Source organism: Natator depressus, chromosome 6, assembly GCF_965152275.1.
Source record: "Natator depressus isolate rNatDep1 chromosome 6, rNatDep2.hap1, whole genome shotgun sequence".
In the NCBI taxonomy this organism is placed as follows: domain Eukaryota; kingdom Metazoa; phylum Chordata; order Testudines; family Cheloniidae; genus Natator; species Natator depressus.
Window position 1 is genome coordinate 35,467,010 of NC_134239.1, and position 26,898 is coordinate 35,493,907.

Here is a 26,898-nt window from a genome sequence, read left to right on the forward strand (position 1 = left end):
GAAAAACCTGGGGCACAGCTGGGGAACCACTGAAAGACTTGCCAGAAACAGACATGAGTGGAGGAGCTTCATCACTGCCCTAAACGGCAGAGACGTAATAAGAACATGATGATGATGATGAAGAGCTCAGGCATGGATAAACAAGATACGCTTACACATACCATTCATACATGTTGCCAGCAAACTTCCTACTGGTGCGAGGGAAAGCTGTCTAGAGTGTGGTTTTCAAACTTTTTTTCTGGCGACCCAGAAGAAAATTCTTGATGCCCGCGACCCAACGGAGCTGGGGGATTTGGGGTGTGGGAGGGGCTCAGCACTGGGGCAGAGGGTTGGGTGCAGAGGTGAGGGCCGGGAATGAGGGGTTCAGGGTGTGGGAGGCGGCTCTTGGCTGGGGCAGGGAGTTTGGGTACGGGAGGGGGTCAGGGCTCTGGGTGGGGCCAGGGATGAGGGCTTTGGGGTACAGGAGGGGGGGCTCAGGACTGGGGTAGGGGATTGGGGTGGGGCACGGGGTTACCTGTGGTGTCTCCCGGTCAGCAGCGCAGTGGGAGTGCTAAGGCAGGATTCCCAGAAGTGGCCAGCAGCAGGTCTGGCTCCCAGGTGGAGGCGTGCAAGCTCTCGCCCGCAGGCACCCCCATGGAGCCAGTGCTCGGGGCGGGGACAGCGTGCGGAGCCCTGTGGCCGCCCTGCCTAGGAGCCGGACCTGCTACTGGCCACTTTCGGGGCGCAGCGCGGCGTCAGAACAGGTAGGGACTAGCCTGCCTTACCCGGGCAGCACGGCTGACGGGACTTTTAACAGAAGCCATCGTGACCCAGTGCCTTCCATTCCATGACCCAGTCCTGGCTCCCGCCCCACAGTTTGAAAACCACTGGTCTCGAGACTTGGGGGCTGCTCCAGAGGCCACTGACGTCCAAGGGAATCTTTCCATTGACCTACATTTTCCACTTCTTTAAAGTGCTCTGGCAACAGGTGATTTGAGATGGCAGCATTTAGTGGCGCACTGGGCTGGGAACATCCCTTTCGCAGCTCCTCCACCCCCGCCAGGCGGCTCAGGGGTGAAAAGCACCAGGAGATGGGACCCCCCTACCCCGGAGTTTGGGAGGTGGAGGCGGCCTCTGGACAGGAGCCCCTTGTCCTGAAGCCTCGGCCAGGAACCAGCGCGCACCAGCTGCCCTGAACGGGTCCGTTCAAGCCCCGGTTCCCCGGCCACAGCCGCTGCCTATGGGCGACTCCCCAGCGCTCCGCGGCAGTGCGGTGGGTTTCCACGAGGGGCACGTGGGCTGGAAGCTCCCCGAGCCCTCGCCTTGTACGAAGTCCCCCGCGGTGCCCGGTCACGCCGGGCTGCCCCGCCTGCGGCTGCCGCGGCGACAGGACACGCCTCGCGCCGGGAGGAGAGACCCGCTCCCCCAGCCGCCTCAGGTAGGGAGCGGGGGGACCCCACCCGCAGCCGCTCCCTTCGCACGGGCCGCGGGCGGCTCGGGGAGAGGCGGGAAGGCCGCCTCGGCCTTGGCAGCCGGGCTCCCCGGCCGGCCGCTGCTTCAGCTCCGCGGCGCGGGGCCAAGGTGACCGGCTGGAAGAAGCCGGTGTTGCTGGGCGGGGGGGCTGGCGGGCTGCCCGCGGGCGGGGCGGGACGTGCCGGGGCCGCCTGGCTGCTGAATAGGACACCCCGCCCCCCGGCCCGCAGCGGGATGCTGCTGCGGAGTCCCCGGCCGGCCGCAGCGCTGCCGCCGCCTCCTCGGCCCTAAACGCTTCTTCCCAGGCCAGCGCCACCTGCGTCCTGGCGCTGCCTCCAGCATGGCTTTCCCCGGGGCGCTAGGTGAGTCCTTCTTCCCCAGGGCGGCGCGGGGCTGGCACCGTGGAGCCGCTGGAGCAAACTGCACCCCTGTAGCCGGAGCCTCCCCTTGTCCTGGCGTCCGGCAGAAAGCGGCGGCAGGGTCCTGGTGCAAGTCTCCTCCCCCGAGAGCTGGCCAGGGCCAGATTTCCCCCTCTCAGCCCCTGACCCCCACGCTCCTGGCGGTCCCTGCTCGGAGGAGCGGAATAGGATTCCTCAGTCAGGGTGCCTGGTGCAGATCTGATTTTACAATAGGCTTCTGGAATAGACAAGCCCTCTGACTCAGTGGTCCCAAACCTTTCCAGACCACTGTACCCTTTTCAGGAGTCTGATCTGTCTTTCCGACCCCCAGGTTTCACCTCACTTAAACTACTTGCTTACAAAATCAGATATAAAAATACAAGTGTCAACACCATCTTCCTGAAAATTTGCTTACTTTCTCATTTTTACCATGTAACTAAAATAAATCAATTAGAATATAAATATTGTACTTACATTTCAGTGTATAGTAAAGAGAGCAGTATAAAGTCATCTGTATGAAATTTTACTTTGTACTGACTACACTAATGCTTTTTATATAGCCTGTTGTAAAACTAGGCAAATATCTAGTGAGAACCACTGCTCTAAACTTCCTGAACAATCATTGTCTTCTAAGTAATCATCCTGTCAGGTAGTGTCTAGTGTCTGTTATTTCTCCTAAACTTGTAGAGTAACATTCCCACACAAGTTAAAGAAGACAACCACAGCAATCTTGGGATAGCAGGGGAAAAAAAAGGGTCCGGAAAGGACAGAGGGTTTTATGAATACAACATAATATTCAGTCTCTCCTTCCAGAGTGGATCAATGGTTCGTCATTCCCTCTTCCCCAAATCACAACAGGAATCATTTTCACTCAGGGAAATTGAATCCCCCCCCTAGCAAATTTTATTTTATTTTAAAAGGAGTACAGTAAATATTGAAATGTATCAACTTACCAACTTGGCCCAAGGAGATTAGAAATTGCATGAATAGTGAGTGAAGAGTCACTGTGTTATTTTTATGTTTACTAAGTTTTCTTCCATGATGTGAACTGACCTATTAATAAAAAGAAAAGGAGTACTTGTGGCACCTTAGAAGTGAGCTGTAGCTCACGAAAGCTTATGCTCAAATAAATTGGTTAGTCTCTAAGGTGCCACAAGTACTCCTTTTCTTTTTGCAAATACAGACTAACACGGCTGTTACTCTGAAACCTGACCTATTAATGTAAACAAAACACAGCCTACTTGGAAAACACGAGATGCCTGCACCTCTCATTTGCCTGAAAAGGGAGTGCAGGAACAAGTGTTATCTTGAAGAAAAATAGTTTGGTGTCAGTGGAAAATGGGGGTTTATGTATACATAAATAAAATGAAGTGAAAAGTGGACATTTGGTTTAATGACTTAAAATTCACTTTTTTAATCAGAATGGGCTAAGTACTGAAGTCTATCATGCAAGAGGTTTCCTACTGTACTTAAGTATTTAACAGTTATGTAACTAAGGCCATTTTTACACTAGGAACACGATCAGTCACTGACAATGATTGCTCAGCCATGGATCCCTCTCTAGGCCTACTCAGCCAATGATGAAAACAGTTTAACTGTTGCTATAGATGGGACAAAACCAATTTTCAGATCCATGTTCCACTAGGACCCGCCCCTCCCCTTTCCTCCCAGTGCTTCCCCTGCCACCAAACAGCTGTTTGCCAGTGCTCAGGTCGCTCCAGGAGGGAGCTTGAGGAGCAGGGCTGCAGCATGCTCAGGGGAAGAGGCAAAGAAGAGGTGGAGGTGGGGCCTTGGGGAAGGGGGTGGAACTGGGGCAGGGTGGAGCAAAGGTGGGGCTCCCGCACCTCCCTTACACGTACCTCCCCCCAGCCTCCTGCTGTGAGCCACTCAGGGCAGAGGGCTGGGAGCACCCCCATGACCCCAGCCCACACCCCTGCTGCTACCCTGACTCCTGCACCCCCCTCACATACCCCAGCCCCCCATGCCCTGACTCCTACACACCCCCACATCCCCACCCCAACCCTGAGCACCAAATGGGAGCTCTTGTACCCCCCACCCCACATTCCCACCTGCACCCCTCACACAAAATGGGAGCTGCGCTAGGTAAGCGCTCCACACCCCAACCTCCTGCCCCAACCCTAAGCACCCTCCTGCACCCTAACTCCTGGACAGACCCTGCACCCCAACCTGCTCCTGCACCCTAACTTCCTCCCAGACCTGACTCCTGCACCCCCTCACACACTCCCAGCCCCTTTCCCTTCCCGACTCCTGCATCCCTCTCACACACCCCAGCCCCCCACACCCCATGCCCTGACTCCTACACCCCGCCACATCCCCACCTGCAGCCCTCGCACCAAACAGGAGCTGCTGCATGTAAGCACTCCACACCCCAACCCCCTGCCCCAGCCCTGAGCCCCCTCCCACACCCCAAGTCCTGGCCAGACCCCGCACCCCAACTTTTTTTTTTTTTTTTTTTTTTACAAAGCCCTCTTATCCAAAGCACTTTACAATAGGTAGCTAACAGTACAAACAATATTTGGAAAGATCATTAAGACCCTCAGTGATTTTTCAAGTGGTCTGTGGAAAAATAAGTTAGATTACAAAAATAATCAAGGTACCTCACTTTATTTTCATTTACTTCCTATTACTTAAAGGAGAAGGAGGAAGAAAAAAAGAATGAAAAACAGAGGTGGGAGGAGATGAGAGAGAATGTTCTTTTTCTTGGCTGGGTCCCAAGGAGGGGCCCCCAAAATGAAGCTGAGCACAAGGTCCCACTAACTATAAATCTGCCACTGAGGACTAGTCATACTATCTTTAATGGAGCTGATTTAGTCCTACATTCACTAGCTGTGAACTGTTTCCAACACCACCTGAGGCAGCCTAGGAAGTCCTTGTTACTGACAGCTATTCTTAGCAGCTATATCTTGGTCTAACTATTGTTAGAGACACAAGGTGGGTGAGGTAATAGCTTTTATTGGACCAACTTCTGTTGGTTAGAGAGACAAGTTCTGTGTGGCTTGGAAGTTTGTCTCTCTCAAACAGAAGTTGGTCCAATAAAAGCTATTACCTCACCCACCTTGTCTTTCTACTATCCTGGGATTATCACAGCTGCAACAATACTGCATGCAACTGTTGCTGACAATTATGGCTACAGTGGTCAATAGAAAGATTCCTACGACTTTAATGAGACTTGAGAGTGAGAAACTGAAATTAGAAACTCAGTTTGGGTACATATTGCATTGTCACTGCATCAGTAGGCCAACCATGTGTATAGAAGTTGTTCTATGATTATACTTGATTTTGTGAAAATTTAATATTTGGTGTTACCATATTGCTGCTAAACAGAAAAGCTTAAGGGTAGATCTGAAGTCAATGGGAGCCTTTCCATTGACTTCACTGGGCTTTGGATCAGATGCAAGATAAGAATAAAAATATCCGTAAATCACAATTACTAACTGCTTTTTGGAACAGCTAGCCCTGGAACCCACCAGGAGAGGGGCAATTCTTGATTTAATACTAAATGGTGCAGAAGATCTGGTCCAAGAGGTGAATATAGCTGAATCACTTGGTAATAATCACCATAATGTATTTAAATTTAACATCTTTGTAGGGGGGGAAATACAACAGAAATCCACCACAATAGGATTTAACTTCAAAAGGGGGAACTACACAAAAATGAGGCGGCTAGTTAAACTGAAATTGAAAGGAACAGTCTCAAGAGTGATATACCTGCATGGAAACTTTTATTATGGGTTTTTTTTTAAGAGGCGTAAACTATATATATATACACACCCCAAATAAAAAAAAAGCCAACATGGTTAAACAGAGTCAAAAAGGCAGTTAGCGACAAAAAGTCATCCTTTAAAAACTGGAAGTCAAATCTAACTGAGGAAAATCGAAAGGAGCACAAACTCTGTCAAGTTAAATGTAAGAGTTTAAGAAGGCAGGCCAAGACAAAAAACTAACAGCAATATTTTTTAAGTACATCAGAAGTAGGGAGCCTGCCAGACAACCAATGGGGCCACTGAACAATACACGTGCTAAAGGAGCACTCAAGGAAGATAAGGTTCTTGTGGAGAAATTAAATTCCATTAGGCTACACTGCAGAGGGTGTGAGAGAGATTCCCAAACCTGAGCCATTCTTTTTAGGTGACAAATCTGACATGTCCCAGAGTGAGGTGTCAGTAGAGGAGGTTCTGGAACAAACTGATCAATTAAAACAGTAGTCAGTCACCAGAACCAGATTGTATTCACCCAAGAGTTCTGAAGGAATTCAAATATGAAATTGCAGAACTGCTAAATGTGGTAGGTGGCCGGTCACCTAAATCAGCCTCTGTACCAGATGGCTGGGAGGATAGCTAAAGTTATGATGATTTTTTAAAAAAGGTTCCAGGGGCAGTCCTGGCAACTTCAGGCCAGTAAGCCTAACTTCAGTACTAGGCAAATTGGTTGAAACAGAAGTATGGGACACAGATAAATACAACATGTTGGGGAAGAGTCAACATGGCTTTTGTAAAAGGAAATCATGCCTCACCAACCTGGACTGGACGATAGGAAATCGATCACTTGATAAATTGCCCTGTTCTGTTCATTTCATTTCTGAAGCATCTGGCACTGACCGCTGTTGGAAGACAGGATACTGGGCTAGATGGACCATTGGTCTGACCCAGTATGGCTATTCTTATGTTCTCATTTATCAATTCACTATTTTCTCAACCTACATCAGCTTTTTAGACTAAAAGCAAAAGCAAATCTCAAAACAACTGGGGAAGCAGGTGGATGTTAATTAGAAGAATCTTTTAGATCAAGAAAACAACAGGCTGACCTGTCAAAAGGATCACATATCAACATTTGAAGCCTGCAGCATGCTTGCAAAATATTGTAATAAGGGCACTGACAAACCATGCCAAGTTGTCATGACCCAGTCTGGTTTTTAGCATAAGACAAACTTTTAAAATAAACACCACAGTAACTATTTTCTTTTTAAATACATATTCAAAGAGGGGCCTGAAATGCAAAGGTCAGATCCAGACTTTCCAAAGGTTTGGTGGTATTTGGATTCAGTTTTTTTGGTTCATGTTCACATCTATTTTTAAACCCAAATAAATAGAATGGAATCTGGCTCGAAATAGCACCTGTCATACCCAAAGGAATTTAAAAATGCTTTAAAAACTAATACTGCTGGGCAATAATTTACCCACAGTTTTCCCTGAATTGCTACCATATGTATCAAGTTCCAGACTGGGGATAGTGTTTGTGAAGGAGTTCAACAAATAAAACTTTAGAGTTGCAGAAGAAACTCTAAAAGATCATCTATAGTGGTGCAGCTATAATAAAACTGAAGTCTTTTTATGATGCAAAGATATTAAAATAGAAACAGTAAATATAAAAACAGCTTTAAAAAAAATTAAAAATCCAATAGAAACTAGAGCCCATACCCTGCCTCCTTCTCACATGCAGATCAAAGGCAGGTTATGAGCTGTTAGAAAACTAATTAAAAACCTTTGCCGAGATAAACACAGCATTTCAACTTCTGCCACATAGCCACGTCCACTTCACAAGAGCTACATGACAAACAAAAGATAAAGAGATGCAAATATGACTGAATTTAAAATCAGTTTTCAACTTGCCGATGGTTATGGAATTGATTTAAAGACAAGGGAGTAGAGTGGGAGGCCAGAAGCAGGAAAGAACTCTACTAGTGTTACTTCCCATGCTAGTATGGCTTCCTACTTTATTAACATTCTGTTCAGAATGAATACTTGTAACTTTCTCCACTGAATATATATTACATGGTAAAAATTCACTACTTGTGGAATTTGTATAATTTCTAGCGCCAAGTCTCAACAGGTTCACATGTACATATTGTCTTGGGAATGCCCAATAATATAAGAATTTTGGTAACATTGTGACAGACTGACAGTCTAATATACTGAACAAACTTTATGGAGTTCAGAAACTTAAAATCAATAAGGTTAAACTTTATTGAATTAGGGTTAACACCTTTGGAGTACATTGTATAAAAAAATGCCATTGCATATGTGTTATCATGGCATTGTATATACCTTCTCTAGCATGGTGGGGGATGCTAATGTACTTCCTCTGTTTTCGAGGTTCTGAAACCACTCTCCTGGGTTTTTTGGATAAATAGCCTGGGTTTTAAACAGACTCAGGATCTTCTTCCTGGCCAAAAACCAAACAGGACCCCTGGTGCATGTGTAACACCAACAGACCCCGGCCGTTGGCAAGTGGGATCAAACCGGGGACCTCTGGAGCTTAGTGCATGAGCCTCTACCACATGAACTAAAAGCCAACTGGCTGTTAGCTAAGGCTGTAGAGCAGACTCATTTTCTCTCTCTAAGTGGCCTCGGCACCACTAGATGGGACAGAACACCACACGCTGGAGGTGTGTGAGTTACACATGGAGGGCCCTAATTCTTAAAGAAGGGGTGGAAGGATGGGGCCTACTCAGGCCCCACAAGGCTGTGCTTGTTCTGAGCTGAAGCTGTGATGAATTTGTAGTGACAAGAAAATGCATAGGGTGCGGTAGGACTGCTCCTGACAGAGCCCATATCAGAATTGGGTTGATGTCTGGGAAGCTTATTAGCATGCATGTAGCTTATTTTGCTGTTTAATAAGTTTTCTTTGTAGTGTTTTTACCTTAAAAATAAACTAGATTTGCATAATAAGAATCGTGTGGTGACCTATGCCTGTTGACAATCATTCTTTTATCAGTCTCTGAAGTGAAAACAAGCAGGTGTGCTTGGCAGCCTGTCTCAGCTGGGAGTAACACAGTAGAGTCAGGGAACTGTGCAGCCTGGAAATACCTGTGTCTCACTCCCTTCTGACCAGCCCAAGAAAGGCAATGGCTAGGGCTCTGGAAGCTTGAGAGTGGGTGGCCCTTGCTGGACCACTATGGGGAAATACAGGTGCAGTTGCCCTGAACTGTGACACAAGGTTGTGAATCACATTCAAAGGCTAGTGCAAGTGAACATCCTTATTAATCATAATACTTTCTCTATATCTTCACATAGACCATGATAAATATAAGAGTATCCTTCAGCCCAAGCGGCATTACTCAGCAGTGGAAATCTCATCTTAACCTGTACCATATGATCAACTGGCATAGAGAATGGCCTTTCATTCAGTCTCATTCTCTTCAACCAGCCTTAAGGCAGTGGTGTTTTTGTGCCTAAATCAATTTGTACCTTAGAAGTGTTATTTTCTGATGGAAGTAACAAAATTTACCCTGAGTTAAAAAAAATCCTAATTCACACATTAAACTGAGCTCCAAAACAAAATGTGCTCAAAGGATTCCCTTGATTCTTATGATAGTTTGGTTGTTGTCTTATGTACTATTGACTACTGTTAAGCTAGTGTCCTGTAAATTGTATGCATGCACACACTCTCTCTAAAATCTTATCTTAGTTTCAGTAGAAATGCCATGAAAAATAATTGTTTTATTCAACTTTTAGTTACAATTCTGTGAACTGGCTTTTTTTAATTATTATTAATTATTATTATTATTAGCAGAGATGCCTAGGCAATTTCCAAAGCTGAACATTTCTGAGGTTGATGAGCAGGTGCGGCTTCTAGCAGAGAAGGTATTTGCTAAAGTTCTCAGAGAAGAAGACAGCAAAGATGCCTTGTCACTATTCACTGTGCCTGAAGACTGTCCTATTGGGCAGAAAGAGGCTAAAGAGAGGGAACTGCAGAAGGAGTTGGCAGAACAGCATTCTGTGGAGACAGCTAAGAGGTTTGTTCAGAAGCCATTGTTTTCCTGGAAAAAATGTTTAAAGTGGGTTTTAGAATTACATACAGGAATACGTCACAAATGGCATGATACTCATCCATGATGCTTGAACACAGAAGCCAGCAACCTGTGCTGTATGATTTAGAATGTGCTGCTTTATTGCACGTGTTCCCGGAAGTTGTAATGCTGATTGCTTTGATATATACAAAGGGTAAAAGTCTGGCAGCTGCTTTGCAACAAACACAGTGTCTTGAAACGGTAAACTTATGTTGCAAGTTTTAGAGTTTGCTTGCATTCAGAATGCGACAAACACAATGCACATCACCACCTCACAAACATATTGCTATTGGACCAGATCCTGAGAGGTGCTTCACCTGCAGTACTCTTTAATGAGAGTGGAAAATTGCAGGTTCTTAGCACCTGCTTGTTCTGATCCATTAAGGATGGGAATAATCTGCCCCAGGATTGTTCAGAGAGACCATTTCAAGGTCAGGGAACACACACACACGAACAGGTGGCTTCCACACCCTTTGTCATGTCCCTTTGTAGCTCCTGTTGCAGATGACCTGGGGAGTGTCCTCTAACAGAGTTATGGAAGGATCCTGAGTTGGTGAGGTTATCCCCTGACATGTACTCCCAGTAAAACTATAGGAGTACACAAGTTCAACAAAACAGCATAGCTGGTGAGAGGCAAATACAAACTTTGAGTTTCTTTCAGTGTAAATAAAATCAGCAACACACTTAAGGAAGCTGTGTGTGTTTTTTGAAAACATGATTTTCAGTCTCAATGTTGAGTTTTAACACATCTAAACATTTACGGCAGTCAGTGTTAAATGTTTTTGTTTTAGCTCGATAAAAATAGATGACAGCAAATGCTTGACTTATCACTGAAGGAGAAACTGAGAAGTGTCACGGGCTCAAATGGGATATTATTAGATTTCCCTTAACTCAGAGATAAAGGCCATATGAGATCTAATAGATTATTGCCATCTATTAAACAAACATGAAGTTCTAAAAATACACATTCATTTTATTTTCCTGTGAGAAAAAAATTACTACCATTACTTAAATATGGACTGTTTTTTATTCTAATGTAACAGAGAAGCAAGGCAGAAAAGTGATTTAATTCTGCTACCAACATGATGATACTTGCTGGTGGGAGGTGAATCATGAAAGTTCAATTAGTGGGTTTTAGCAGTTGACATGGTCATAAAAATTAAAAAAAATCTCTACCTTGTCTTTCCATGCATTCAAACAACTGTTTGACACTTTTTTTTCTTGTGGAAAATCTTCTAACAGGATATTTAAACCAAACATTTTTAATGTGGGAAAATGCCTTATAAAAATAGCTTCAATCAAGCTGTGTTTGTGTCTAAGTATTCGTACAGGCTTTATCCTGGTAAGTGGGATACTATATGCTCTTCACTTGTGGGGATGAGACTAGTAATCACCCTTGCCCTCAATGATTGAAGAACACTTATGGTCCAGTTCTGCCTTCAGTTATAAAAGTATAACTCCCACTGACTTCAATTCATCTTGAGTGAAATTTTAAGAGGCGCTTCAGTGTTGACTTCGGGTTGTGGGGGTTACACCCATGAAAGTGAAGGTAGAATTTGGCTCTTGTGTATTATTTATACCACATATTTGAGGAAATAAATAAAGTGTCACAGAATTAATACAAAGCCCCAGACTTCAGTGTTCCTTCTGTTTAAGGGCTCTTATTGACACTGGATTGGAGAAGGAATCTTTAGAGGTCCTTGAAGTAGGTGCCAAGTTTTACCATTGGTCACTGTTACTAGGCAATGGTGACTCTGCATTTGCATTACTATTCAAGTTTTCCTGTAAGGTCATTTTAAAGTTTTGGCACTTTTTCTGTAAAATTATGAAGGGGAGAAGTTCACAGCATGTAAGTCATAGGTAATTCATTATTTCAAGTATACTTTAAATGTTTAGAAAAATAAATTACAAGTAAGCTTCATAAGGGAGATTTAATTTCGTGGTATACAAATATATCTTTTACAAGACAGATTGCTAATCAGGACATTATGCATGGCCATCATTCAGTTAAACTTGTCTTAAGCAAGGAATCAGCAAACAGTTTGCCTGATGAGGTGGGCTTTACCTTTGTATTGGAAACCTCGTGGTATTCTAAAGTGGCAATTTAAAATAGGGATTTGATTTTGTTATACAAGTCCATTCCTGCTCTCAAGGAAGCAAACAGCCAAATTCCCATTGAATATAAATGGTCCGATCCTGTTGAAGTCAATCAGCTGAAGCCATTTTCCTCATATGGACAGAACATGCCTTTGCTACTTACAATTGAAAGACACCTGTATTTTTAAATGAAACCATACCAATCAACCTGATATGTTTCTAAACCCTGCAGCTGTCACCAAGAATCAGAAGCCGATGTAATAACTTTTGATGGTACATAATCACTTACCTTACCCAGTACATACCCACTCACATTCCTAGCTGCCATTTTATTAATTTCTGGTGCAATAATGTTTTAAGAGTCAGAAATTTCTCAACTCCTGCTGTATTAAGCACAGGTGTAGTGAACATATTTTCACTCATTATAGTGACATCAGTCTCTCACTTGATGTTGCTGCAACACAAAAAAAAATCTGCATACCAACTTTCAATTATCTGTTTTCTAAATAATCAGGGCTTATTGTGTGTGTGCGTTGTACATAAATTGCATGTAGCATGCTACAAGTGTCAGAAATATCACTGGACTAAACATTTCAAAGCTCATTTTTATAAACCAACATTTCTGAATCATTTGAAATCTGTCATACTATAGAAAGCCTTCTAGAATGAAATAGTTCTTTGCTTTATAGACTGGTTTCTGATATATAACTTTTGATACCATGAATTCCTAGGAAGAAAAGTTTCAAGATGATTCGGTCCCAGTCCTTGTCATTACAAATGCCAACCCAAGAGTGGAAGGCACCATCAATCAGTTCACTTCCCTCTCCTGTAACTCCAGTTCTTCCAGGTGTTGGTCAGTCAGTCCAAGAGCCATTTACAGTTCCAGAGTTTCAGAGAGTTACAATCAGTGGGGATTACTGTGCTGGGGTAAGAAATCTGTCAATTTTTCTTTTAATATTCTGGGGGCGGGGGAGGGAGAAGAAAGAGAGGACTTACGCAGTGTGGAATGATTGCTTGTTATGGCCCTCCTGTTATACTTTGACATCTCACACTGAAGTCAATGGGGTTGTACAGGTGTGATGAGGCAGAATTTGCCCCAGGTTATTTATGACTGTGTATTAATTGGTAAGAAAAAAAAGATGTAAAATATAACTAGGCATTAAATATGTGCTTTAGCATACAGTGATGGGAGAAAGAATGCTCTTGTAGTTAAGGCACTAGATTTGGACTCAACACTTAGTTTTAACATCTGGCTCTTTCACCAACTTCTTCTATGACCTTGGGCAAGGCATTTAAGTACCTTTGGGGCTTAAGTTTCAGACATAGGCGCCTAAGTCCCAGTTTTAGGGTCCATTGGTACATGGTGCATAAATACTTAGAGTCATTGGGCAAGAGAGAGATAATGACTAGTCCAGTGGTTAAGGCATCCACTGCAGAGGTGGGAGACCCAAGGTACAGTTCCACTGCTCCACTCACTCTTTATACACAGTGGAAGAGTTTCAGGAGGAGAGATTTAGGGAGCCCCCTATCAGAATATCCCATAGCCCAGTGATTAGAGCACTCTCCTGAGAGGTGAGACACCACTGTTCATCCTCTCTGTTTCTGCCAGAGAAGGGGGAATTGAACCTGGGTCTCCCATATCTCCCACATGAGTGCTCTAATCACTAGACTAAAAATTAGTAGGTGGGCAGCCCCACAACTTCCTCCCCCCATTTTGTGTAGAGTGAGGGCAGGTCCCTAACTCACTGCCACAAGAAATAACTTAGCCACCTGACTCCAGGTGGTCGTTCCCATTCATGGATTGCTAGCAGAGCTAGGTGCCTCTCTCCAGCCTGGTCTTAGGCTCCTATCTCCATCAGAGTGGCAGGGTTTAAGACACGCTTCTGTCATAGGCATCTCCCATTGGCCAGCTTAGATAGTTTTCCACATGATGTGCCATCTTTTGTGAATCACATTCTGAGGCTCCTATCTCTCCCCATTCATTGTATGGGGAGCCTAGGCACCTAACTTGGCTTTATATATCACAGTGTTGTTCCTGTGATTTTCTAGACACCTAGAAGTAGGTGCCACACTGAGGAGCATTGCAATGTCTAAGTCAATTTGTGGATCCAGGTCTTAGACCCAAATCCTACAAAGGTTTACGCTTCTGGAAATAAAAACCTTGTTATTGCCCAAGTGGGTTTAAATGAATGACAAACTGACTTTTTATAGATGCTCCTGTTTCCCTTCCATCAGTATTTATACAGCCTCTCTTTTCAGGTTACAGTTGATGATTACGAACAGGCTGCGAAGGGCCTGGTGAAAGCTCTGCGAATTCGAGAGAAGTATTGTCGTCTTGCTTACCATCGCTTTCCAAGAACAACAGCACAGTATTTATGCACTATGCAAGATGAAAAATGGAAGATGGAAGATGAAGTATGTCCAGGTACAATAGGTTTCCCTTTAAAAAAAAAAAAGTACTATCATACTATAGAAAACATTTGATTTCTGTGATTATTTCTATTTAGAATAAAAAGGCTACATTCTGAAATCTATTCTCCAGTCTGAATAAGCAAACACTAGATAGGGACTTAAGCTGCAAAGTTCATTCTGAATTTAAATTTTCCTGAGGTTCAGGCAGCTTTTGATGTGGGGTTTTGGTCTGGAATAATCTCTAGTTTAAAAAAAACCCAACCCCCCCCCCCTCAAACAACACCACCACAACCACACCCCTAAAGACACACTGTAATTCCCTGACATTAATATTTGTAGCAAACAAGAAAAAAGTAATGTAAATTACATTTTAACTACAGTAATAGGGGGAAAGGTGTAGATCATTTGTGGTAGGGTTCTGAAGGAGGCCAGTCCTTTGAACCTGATTTGAGGGACCACATTTATTTTACATCTCTGGAAATATGAGAGTATATTGTTAAATAGCCATAAACATATAAGAGTCTTAGTTTTTGTTGGACCTAGCCACATCCTCAGCCATGAACTTGGCTGGAAAGAGACATTTAAATGGTTGTCCTTTCCTGTCGTGGCAGGGATGAGGAAGTTTATATGTCCTCAGGTAGGAGGTTTTATATTACAAGGAAATTTTTCTGGGAAGAGTAGAAATATACTGAATATTCAAGAGAAGATAGATTATATTTGTGAGAATTTCTAGGCTAGTTGGTGAGACATGATGGCTGTCTAGATGCAAGAGAGAGAGCTTATTTGAAAACAAGTTTCATATTGTTAGTTCTAAGATATTAGTAATTAAGTAAAAAGAGGATTTTAAGGTTGTGATTTAAGTTGTCAAGGTCTCTTTAAAATAAAGTATTTGAGTAAGTTGTATCCAGGTGGTTGTGAATATCTATTTGAATATCTGTTTACTGTTGAGACACTTCTGGTGTCAATGCGCAACACGTCTCTTCAGGTGCTATAACTCCAAAAAGGAATGGCAAGGATGTGGTAACTTCCCTTTCTTACTTAGTCTATTAAGCCAAGACTGAATGCATGATCTTGTTCTTCAGACTACTTAGTATTAAGTCCAGGCATGGCTTAATTGGTTTAGGTCAGCTATAGCTGAGGTTGGAATACACTGTATGCTAGTTATACACTAAGAGAGGGTATGATCTAATCACTAATTAGTGATGGGTAAGGCTAAGATTGTGTCACAGATATTTTTAGTAAAAGTCATGAACAGGTCATGGGCAAAACAGAAAAATTCATGGAAGCCGTGAGCTGTCCTTAACTTTTACTAAAAATATCCCTAACAAAATGCGGATCTGCAGATCCCCTCACTACTTCAAGTGCGACAGCTGCAGGGACTAGGAACTGCCTGTAGCAGCTGGGGGCTGCGGGGTACCCCTGCCACCTGCAGCTCTTAGTGTCCCCCGCTGCCTGGGGGGGCTGGGAGCTTGCTGTTTCCCACCACCCCCCACGGCCACAGCTGCTGGGAGCTCGGGGGCCCCTGCCACCCTCCCCCCAGGGCTCAGAGCTGCCAGGGGGTTCCCCTGCCAGTGGACAAGAGCTGCCGGGGGCACCAGAGGCGGCATTGGTACCCCACAGATTCCTGCCCCAGCGGTCGGCGGGGGACCCTGCAGCTCCTGACCACCGCAGGCTAAAGTCATGGAGGCTGCTGGAAGTAACCCATTCAGTGACTTCCGCGACCTCCATGACTAAATCGCAGCCTTAGTGATGGGCAAAGGCTTTGGAGGTTCAATTTAGATAAGCACCCAAAAGTTTGTTTAGCTGACTTGTATCCAAATTATTCAAACCTTGTGGAATTGTAAGATGGGACTAAAAATCTCGTTAAAACAGGTCTTCTCACTACATTTCTGGTAATTCCTGATTCTAGTTATACTGGAAAAACTACAGGGAAAACTATTGTCACTTTGACTTCCGCATTTCCTGGTTCTGGCCAAAAGCAGAGAAGCATGAAAATAAGGAGTGTTTTATAAAAATAAAAGCAGCTTTATTTGAATATGCAGAAGAGGTTTGGTCTATGCCATAAAGTTTAGGAAACACTTTGGGTCTTGGTTATTGCCTCTCTTTGCCAAGTATGGAGCATATTCATCACTGGGTGAAAGTTTACTGCACCTACTCACTTATCTCACTGCATGACATGATGCGGGGAGGAGAGTGTATCCTATTCCTTTCTGAATGATGTATCAATATTGAAGCTGCTGATTCATTTGTGGTGAAACATGTCCAAAACCACTGTAATAAAAAGGTGAAAGGGGACTAGTAGTCATGGAGAGGTAGTCAGTACTCGAAGATCTCAACTGTACTTTCATCCCCAATCTTTTCTTTTTTTTAAACTGTTTCTGAAATTGTATTGAGACATAGGCATACCTTGAATTATAATATGGTGTTGGCGGCGATGCATAGCATTTGGAGTCCAACTGTAAATGGCATCAGAGTACTTAAAATAGTGTATTGGAATTATGATAGAAACTTTAGTAGCTTATAAATAGGGTCCTATCAAATTCACGGCCATGAAAAATGAAATGTGAAATCTGGTCTCCTCCATGAAATCTGGCTATTATAGGGGGTTCACGTATTGCCACCTGTACTGAAGGCAGTGCGGAAGAACTGGATGGGCACCCAGCTGTGAAGGCAGTGCCACTGACAGCAGCAGGGCAACAGTGAGGGTGGCATGGTATGGGGGGTTGTCACTTTTGGGGGGTATGGCTGGCCGTACGTGTGGGTGACCAGTTGCCCAGGGTGTCGTGGTCGGGGGCTGGCGGGGAGAAGAATGCTGTTGTAGGGTCAGACAGCCAACCCAAGGCCTCTTTAACCCCGAGCGCTGGCCCAGAGCTGGGGAGGGGCAGGGCAGGGGGCACTCCAACCAGGGGATCTTACCATGTACCAGGCTCCAGCTGCTAGTCCTGGCTGGGCAGGGGAGGGATGTGACTTCCTCTTCCCCAGCACAGGCTGCTCCAGGGGCCGGGTCAGACCCACCTCCGGCAACCTCTCCTGGCTGCAGGAAGCCCTGCAGCTGCTAGCTAGGAGCCCAGCTGTGAAGGCAGCACTGCCTCCAGCAACAGTGCAGAAGTCAAGGTAGCATGGTATGGTATTGCCACCCTTACTTCTGTGCTGCTGCCTTCAGAGCCGGGTGCCCGGCCAGCAGCTGCCACTCGATGGCTGCCCAGCTCTGAAGGCAGTGCCTCAGCTACCAGCAGCGAGGAAGTAATGGCGGCATTACCCACCTCCACAATAGTCTTGCGAACCCCCCCCAGCTCCCAGTCCCATGAAATTTCAAATTTAAGTATCTGAATCTGTGAAATTTCAGATTTTAAAAACCCCAAGAGTGTGAAATTTACCAAAATGGACCATGAATTTAGTAAGGCCCAACTTATTTTAAAAAATAATAATCAGAACTGCATTTAATTTTTAATGAAGCTGGTCAGAATAAAGCCAACTGTGCTATGACTATAGGTCCTTTAGAGTAACTACCAACATGCTTTTAATAGATGAAAGATGGATTTGGAATCAATCTTTCTTTTTAGAGCAGAAACTAACAAGATAAATTCCTTTCTTTAACTATTTTACCTTTCAAAATGGGTTACTTCTGACATCATTCTGACATCAAGCTTGTTTCACAGATTTCCATCCACCCCCAGGAAAACTAGAGAATCCTTACAACCTTGACGATGCACCGGGCAATTTGGATTATGTTGTCAAAATGCAAGGAGGCATTCTCTTTGTTTATGACAATAAAGAAACGATGAAACTCAATGAGCCACGGAGTCTGCCATATCCTGATCTGGTGACCTACACACTTGACCTCAGCCATGTTCTTGCTCTCATTGCAGATGGTCCAACGTATGTATGTTTACTACCATGCTTTTCCAGAGAGCTGATAATACAGATCAGCAGCAATTTCTTGTGAGACTGCTTGTGTCCAAAGCATTTGCTTTACATCTGCTGAGTGTCTTATCATCCATGGGTGGGGAAATACAGTGAAAAATGCCTTACAATGAACAGAAAAACCTAACTAGTGAAAGCAGTATACCTCTAAAGGTGTGACTTTAGCCTCTGGGTACTAGGCATAATGAAGCATGAATGAGTTTACATAAAACACGTTTCAGGCCAAATCTGACCTGAAACTTTAGAAATGTGGGAACCAGAACTTTGCATGTCACCAGTACTGTATAATTGGAATATCAGCTTTCTTGTTGAATAATGAAGATTTGTGCATTTGATGTTAAAAAAAATAAAATAAAAATTAAATGCAGTACTTATGTCTTCAGTCAGGAGGGAGGATAACCGCACTTGAGCTCACATTAGCCTCACAGTGCCCCAATATCAGGAAAAGAGCAGCACTCCAGTGAATACTGCTCCCTGGAGTCTCAGACTTGGGCCCTGAGCCAGAGCAGTAGTCTGGGTTATCCTACCAAGCCATTTGCCTGCCTCACAACCACCACATGCCCTAGATCCTCTCCTTTTAAGGGAGGCCAAATCCTTCACAAGTGACAAGTTAGCCTAGCTTCTCTGAGATACACAGAGTAGTAAAAAATTAAAATAAGACCAGTTCTAAACCCTTCCTTCTGGCAGGGTACATGTTGTCACTTTAAGCAAGCCAGAGAGAGAAACAGTCCAAACCCTTTCTTTGGGCTAAATTTTAGAGTATGTTGAAACCCCCATTTACCAAACTGAAAACAGGAGCAAGCTCTCCAGAGCCTTTTCACTTCTTCAGACCAGGCTGGGGTGGGCATCAGTGTGGAAAAGCCTAAACAGAAACCAATCACAAGAAAGTCTTTATAGTAACTTTATCAGCATAAACTTTCCCTTAGCTTAACCACACGAAACTATCTCAACATTCCAGGCACCTGCCTCGCGGTCACTTATCTCCATTCCAGTTTAGGCTGCTCGCAGGATGACAAGCTCCAGTTGGCTGAGCACTGGCCTTTAACCCTTGCTACCTTAAATCTCCTCACCTACATTCCTGACTATCCCAGGCCTCTGACAGAGGGTAAACTTGTTCTGCTTAATGTCAAATTGACTCAGACATCATGGATTCACTGACTACAACACTATGTGATTTGTGTTCCATTGAGGAAAGACTAAGAGTAGCAAAAGAGAAGGTGTCATGGAACAGAGAGGGCCCCCCTGACAGTGAGGGAGTTAAGGAGGCTGACAGGCTCTTCCCTGGTAGGAAGGGGTTAAGAAAAGCTTGTGGACCCAGTTGGCCCTGCTCCACTACACTTGCAGCAAACCTGAGCTGTGGAGAGGGTAGATAAGAGGAGAGGACCTAGCCCATTTCAGGCCTGCCAAGGGAGAAGAACAGTGCTCTGGTTCTTTTGGGAGAGAAGCCTGGGTGCAGTCCTGAGATGGTGTTTGCTTGCCTGCTGGATCAGCTCTCCAGGAAGGGATGAACAGATCCTGGGAAGGGAATCTGTGGAAGCCCAGACTGGCAGGGTCTCTCTGAAGGTTTGTGGGATGACCCTGGCTTTGAGTTATGTTTATTTTTGTTCCAGAGTACCTTTGAATTTCAATGCCCTGAAAGGGATAGAACAAAAGTGCTCTTTAGCTGCAGGGTCAAAGCCCCACTACCCTGACCTTGGAGACAGATACTTGCTCTATGTGTGTGGGGGGGTGGTGGGGGGGGTTGGTGTTGGGGAGGGAGGGGGAGTTGTGCCCTGAAGACCATAAGGGGGACTGTCTTAGCAGTGAGGTTACACAAGGGCTAGATATTAAACTGAGACACACTATAGAAATACCATAGATTAGGATTGACAAATAGTGCAGAGAAAAAACCATCAGTGGTAAACAGAGAACAGATAAAAAAGTGGAGTAGAGAGGGTGAAAGTGCAGCACTTTGAGAGAGTGAAAAAACAGAAGAACAAGACTCAAAAAGGAGCAAAAGACAGTGAAAAAATACATATACCATCTATAAAGGCACCCAAAACTTAAATCACATTCACAGTAGATCATATCTTGAGATATAACTATTCTGGTTGAAAATAACCTACGTTTCAATGTTTTAATAGTCTTGTTTACAGGTTTCTTCCATTGTGTAAGAATGTGGTTTGTTTATGTGATGGTGATATTTAGCGTCTGAGTGGTAGCATTTGTTAGCTAATACATTTTACTTTTTTGTACTTTCCCCCCCAGTCATGTACCAAACTGAAAGAACTGGAAATTCCACAGAGGCACAGTGCCGAGATAAAATATTACAAGTGAAATTATAACACGCAAAAAGGGGGTAAATCGTGGCCAGATACATTCCTTCAGTGTCCTTGTAGTTCTTTGCTATTAAAAACAACAAAAAACCACAACTTCCTGGTACATTCTGTTAGTGTTTCATTAACTGGCTTCATATTTGGTATCAAATCAAATTTAGGGCCTAATTGGCAACCACAGAAATCAAGATTTATAATGATATCTTGCCCTTTTCATCTATAGATCTCTGATAAATCACGTCTGGGACTCCTTAAAATATGGATAAATCTAATGCTGTTTCACTCAAAGTAATTTACACTCTGAAAACTTTAAAATCTGAGTAGTTTGATTGTAATTAAAGCATCATCTCTCTTTTGCAGAAAAACATATTGCCACAGACGACTTAACTTTTTAGAATCTAAATTCAGTTTACATGAGATGCTAAATGAAATGTCTGAATTTAAAGAACTGAAGAGTAATCCCCATCGAGACTTCTATAACGTGAGAAAGGTAAGTATTAAAGGGTTTTTAGCATGCTACAGTCTTTGTGATGGAATTTTCAGCTGTCTTCCTTTAGTCTATATCATTTACTAAAACCTCTGTGTGCAATATAGATGGAATGAATAGGATGCTGTATAAATACCACACACACTAAACATTTAGATTACAGGTTAATATTCCAATATAGTTTAGCTTTTTAAAAAACAAAACAAAAAAAACCAAACACACACACATTTTATTTATAAATTTAACCCTTCATTGATGGTCCATTGCAGCCTCAGCTCAGAAACCTTCTTGCACTAGGGAAGTGACACACTCAAAACTCTGAAGGCCAAACTCTGGGCTCAACTTCACTGAGATTCCACTTGGTGCAATGAGTTCTATGCCACCTTTCCACTGTCCTGATCCTGGGCTAACCAGAAGCTGAAACAGCTCTTGGTGTAACTTAGGGCAGCTAATAATCTGATGGAGTCATGTGCACTTTGCCCCGGTCCCTCCTGCTCATGGCACATTTCCTCCACAGTACTCTCTGCCCCTAACATAGCCCTGTGTGGGCAGGATGGGCTGGGGCATTGAACCAACTATGCTGGCTTTTCCCTCTGGAGAATTCCCCTGTGTCAGAGGGAATCCTTGGCTGCTCCTTTAGGACACCTTCCCAGCTGCCTGACACAACCTCAGGAGCGCAAAGCAGCCAGAACTGGGGCCAAGGATTGTGCCCTGTGTCCTCAGATGTGCATATTGATCTCATGGATTTTAATGGGAGTCTTGTCATAATGTGACCTGGAGGGTATTATCTAATAAATTAAACAGAAGCTATATGGGCACATCCATGTACAGGATTTGGCCATAAAAATACTGCAAGAGGTTACTTCAGTGCAGCTACTGAATATACACTTAAACTGAAAGATAGTAAAAACAGGTTTCATTGTCGTACTAGCTAACGATACTTGTTATCTTTTTGCTGTGGTTTCCTAAATGCTGTGAGATCTGTTCACTGGTCTAATTCCATGTTAAGTCACTAGGAGTTAGGTTCATAACAGTTTAGTTTAGCATTTTCCCCCAGGTCCTACTTTGGTTCTGCCATAAGACATGAATGGATTTATTATAGATAATCTGAAAAATTTTAACAGTTTAGGAACAAATTTAATGCTTGGAATAAACTGAATTTATCTGTTTGGAACAGACCATTTCACCAATCCCTCCCTTTGCAAGTCCAGATCTAGTTTTTATCTTCTCAGCTGACAGATTGCACACACCCCATTACTGTGTAAGACTGCTAATGGCAGAAGAAAATGAGCCAGCCTGGAAAAAAAAAGGAGATAGCAGTAACATTGCTCCAGTTTCATAATATGTTCATTTCATACTGTTCTACTGAAGTCCAAATGTGGCTAGCGTAGTCAAGGTGTACAAGGAAGGAAAGCATATTGAAATGCAGAGAGGTGGTTTGGGACCTACAGTTGAATTCACTTAAATGAATGACTGAGGAACTATGCCTCTAGCAAAGCGTATCTGCCACTTCATGTAATCAGGTGCATTTCAAAGATAAATGTGCTGTTCACAAGTACGTTTGAACAAGGGATCATCAGTAAACAGAAATAGGGATGATTTCTGTCCGAGGCGAGGAAATCCCCTCCTTTAAATTCAAAAAGATTGCCAGTTGTATTTTTAGACAGCCTGGATGTATTTATAGAGTCGACTGTTTACTGCCAAACAGTAAGAAAGTGTTATGGATCTGTGCTAAGCAATAAAGTATAATCTTTCAAGTTCAGTATATATGCTCAGTAGTCATCCTCAAATTTTATAAGTGGACTCTCCACTGCATTAGCCAAGTCATCAATGAAAATATTGACTAGTACCAAATACAGGACATACCTCTGCAAGACCCCACCTGATATATCCTTCCAGTTTGACAGTGAGCCATTGAAAGATCATATTAAAAGAGTAATTGTCAACCAATTATGCACTCACCTTATAGAAGTTTCATCTAGACCACATTTCCCTAATTTGCCTGTGAGAATGTCATGTGGGACTAAAATCAAGATATCACATTTACAGCTTCCTCCCTATCCACTAGACAAGTAATGATAATAGTCTCATATTTACTCATGTGAGTAAATCCCAACCAAAGCAGCAAAACTCAGTAGGTGGAATTAAGGGTAAACAACGTTGTAACTTGTGTTAATGAAGCTAGCCACAGCTGGCTTTTTCCCTTAGTAACAGAGGGAGCACTTCATTCCTCTTAAGTCTTCCAGTCCTAGGGTTACATAATGTAAGCAAGTCCAACCAAGTTGTTAATTATGGTAACTAATAGCAATATTGTTCAATCTTAAAGAACGTCTTTTTCATTCTAAAGTTTGTATATCAACTTGATACTCCTGGAGGGAGACACGAATACTAGTGGCTAGGGAAAAAAAGTATAGCTTTAACAATGTTAAACAAATCCTATTACGTGCTTTGCTAATGCACCTCAGACCTTACGTCCCAGAAGCCTAATATTCTAGCACTGGCCTCATTTAAGCTGAGATTTTTCCATTATGTGGATGATATTAAAACACCATTTGAATTTGAGACTCTAGGGGTGATTCTGCAACCTGCTGCAGCCCTCTGAAGGAAGACATAGGGATGTAGGGAAGACAAAGCGAAGGGTTATGGGAACTAGTAAGGGGATATGGAGACATTCATATCTAGATTGCTAGGTTGATTGTGTCAAAGGTTAGCAGTGACCAGAAGTTGGTGAGGTTTTTACAGCTCCCAGCTTATCTGTATACACATCACTAAAGCTAAGACAGCCAACACCAGTACTACATATTGCTCATCTGTGATTCCTCTTTTGGCCATCTCAGCAGAAAATCCAAGGACGGAGGTGATACAGAAACTGAAGCAGCCCATAGAAGTAGACTTTCCAAATTAGGGTTGGTGCACCCTAGGGGAGTGTCCCTGCTCTGGAGGGAGCAGAAGGGGAGCTCGCACTGCTGCTTCTGCTTGAGTTCTTAAGTCTCCACAGCTGCCCGTTTCTTATTTAGCAGTTATAAGGCTGTAGCACAGTTAAGAGGGTTAATGGACTAAGCCATATAAACCAGGTTCTATTTAATTCTATAATCCCCTGTGGATTGCAATTCCCATATACTATGTTTTTTGAGCCTGGTGTGGCATTCTTCTGTTTATCTATTTACACTGCACATTTCCTGTTGTATTAGACAGTTGGTGAATATGGACCCAATCCTAAAAAGTGCTGGCCATCCTCATCTCTCATTGGCCTCCAGTGGGAGTTGTGGATACTACCAGCTTGTGGGATCCTATCCTAAGGTCTGCTTTAGGTGAAGTTAATGTTAGATGTCCCATTGGCTTCACAGGAAGTAGTAGGAAGCTCTTACTAGGAAGGGTAGTAGTGTTTACAAGAGAAAGTGCATGTATCCAGAAAGCCAAGTAGTTTACAGCTGACGGTTTCACTGGCTTAAGTGTTGGAAAGACATATCACCATCAATAGGCTGCTCAAGACACCTGCGACTATATTTTATCAACTGTTCCAAATGTACAGCGTCAACTTAACTCAGTGACAATGTTGTTATATGATATACGCACATAAGACTATCTGTATAAACTTTGTCATGGGGTGCAGGCTCCAGCATAGTCCCATAGTATCATTGCACACCTGGCCCCCTCATGTTCTTTCACTCAGTTACCCAGACTAAACTGGTTTAAGACATGTACCCCTTGTGTGGGGTCTGGGATTTTTTCTTTAAAGTCTTTCTACCAAGTATAACTTACTGTGTTAGTTGCCCCACTCTGGGTCCATGTAGGAGTTGTGGTCAGCTCTCTCTCTCTCTCTTTCAAAACAGGAGTTCCCCGCTCTCTTCCTGGAAGAGAGTATACTTCAGTTAAACAGTCACTGTCTCTCCTTAAGGCAGCAACCCCAGCCCTCCTCAGAGAGCTGGGTAATTCAGGCAGACATTAACTCTCTCCTTAACCCAGGAGTCCTCAGCTCTCCTCCTTGGAGCAGGATTGTAATTTAGTCACCAGTAGGGCCTTAGCCAGCTTCTTCTTAGGTATCCCTTCCCTCCTGTTAGTCCTCAGGCTCAGAGGGTTTGTTTGACAGAAAGAGCCCTCTCCCACTGGTCTCTACGGCTATGAGGGAGGAGGCAACATTTATGCTGGTCCCCTTCACCCAGCTCATTCCCAGTTGGTTTGGTGAGAGGGGAATTTGCCTCATCCTCTCAGCAAGGCTCCTGGCTCCGGGCCCTTAAAGACACAGTGATGGGATTTCTACCCAAGCATCACTTATTCCCAGAGTTGCTTCCTCTCCGTCCTTATCTTCTACATCCTTGTGTGTACATATATCATACCTTTCAAAATCTTAAAGAGCAATATCACATGATGGGGTGGGCTGACCACTAGGCTCTAATACCTTAAAGGGGGCAGACTACCCCATCTCACACACTGCTTTTATTAATGACTTAGAAGGTTTTGCGACAGACTCAAGCCAAACAGTGTAGGAAAAAACTTATTAGGAAGAGAAACAGTTAATCCCTTCATTTGTAACTTTTTGAAAATTCAGGAATGGGGAGGGTAGGCTGGAAATCAGTGGAAGATGGCAGGCTAGTGAGGGGGACTGGGTGCGTGGCGTGTCAGCTGAGTAAAATGGTTTGCTGAGGCCAGGGTAAAGGTGGGAGGGAAGAGGAGCGATGGGAGGTCGAATGAGGGAAGTGGACATAGGAATTTAGGTGTGAGGGGAGCAGCAGGATGTGGTATGCGTGGGGACCCATGAAGGATGAAGAGGATATACAACTGCAGCTATCCTGTCTGGTTGGTGGGATGAGCTACTATTTTATTCTCCCTGCTCCACTGGCAGAGGGTTGTCAAAAGGGTTTGGAGGCAGTCCTGTGACAAGAGGAGGAGAGGTGGCCTGTGGGGAAAACCATCACTGCAAATTCAGTAGTCAGCTCTTTGAGAGGAAGGGCTGCAAGGCAATAGGAGTGCTGCAGTTCTTTGATCAGTGGCACACTGGAATTGAAAGGCTAAAGGAAACATTTGGGTTGGAAGTGGGTTTTGTTGGTTGAGACATTTAGTTCACAGGAGGTGTAGTCCATGTTCAAACAGAAGCTTCCATAAATCATTAGGGTTAGTGCTTTATTTGACTAAAGTAGTGAGATTAAGAAGACCATGGGCTACATGCTCCTTCTCATGGAACAAACAACCAAGAAACTTTCCACTGGGCATATTTCAGTGTTTTCTGACTCTCTTCACCAAAAGGAAAAGGTTTAGGAGATACCAAAGGAGACATGAGACAAGGTCTGGAGACAGAGCAAATGACAAGAAACGGATCCAAAAAGGGTCAAATGGGAAAGGCTGGAAGACATATCAGAAGAAAAAGCCTCACTCTTATATTGGATCTCTCCCTCTCTCTGTTGTCTGTATGTGATGTAGTTAAGGTATAATGTAAAAGGTCTTTGGGGCAGGGACTTGTTAGATCTGTCTATAGAACCCTTAGCACACTTTGGGCACTGTATCAAGAAGTCAAAAAATTTTTTTGTATACATACACAGACCACTATTTGAGTGAAAATGGGCTCCCGTTTTTGACCAAAAATGCTTTTCATAATGGAAAAGTAATGTATACAGTTACATTTTCATAGGCTTATGTTAAAAATAGCTATTTGATGAAATTTTAAATAAAGACAAATTTGTGGAAGGGGGGGATGGGTTGATCACACAGCACTACAAAACAATTTTTTATGCTGCATTCAAAGACAAACTCTTGCACAACTCCAGTCAAAATCATATAGGATGACACAGATACATACTCAGGTTTCTATTTTTAGCTGGTTTATCCAAGTTGATTTTCATCTTCAGTGTTTGAATGGTGAGTGTGCATAAATGTGTGCTAATAAGTTATGCAGTACAGCATACAGATCACTTTTCTAAGTACATTCCAGAAGCTCAGTACCGCATTATACTCGTCAAATAATTTTTGTTGTTGTCAGTTTGCCACACTCATGGAGGTAAAAATTTA

The 26,898-nt window shown here is 43.6% G+C and overlaps 1 protein-coding gene across 8 annotated transcripts in view; it reads left to right on the forward strand.

Annotated features, from left to right (window-relative positions):
• Positions 1-1,280: 1,280 nt before the first annotated feature.
• Positions 1,281-26,898, forward strand: part of AMPD3 (adenosine monophosphate deaminase 3) — a 48,716-nt gene continuing 23,098 nt past the window's right edge. The window contains exons 1-6 of one of the 8 annotated variants that reach the window (XM_074955040.1): positions 1,281-1,417; positions 9,381-9,606; positions 12,596-12,684; positions 14,017-14,182; positions 17,829-18,048; positions 20,769-20,898. In XM_074955040.1, coding sequence (XP_074811141.1) covers positions 9,492-9,606; positions 12,596-12,684; positions 14,017-14,182; positions 17,829-18,048; positions 20,769-20,898 — 720 coding nt within the window. In that variant the 5' untranslated portion in view covers positions 1,281-1,417; positions 9,381-9,491. Of the gene's footprint in view, positions 1,418-1,673; positions 1,815-9,380; positions 9,607-12,488; positions 12,685-14,016; positions 14,183-17,828; positions 18,049-20,768; positions 20,899-26,898 lie in introns of those variants that run through there. The other 7 variants (XM_074955037.1, XM_074955042.1, XM_074955039.1 and 4 more) reach the window with 7 other exon arrangements.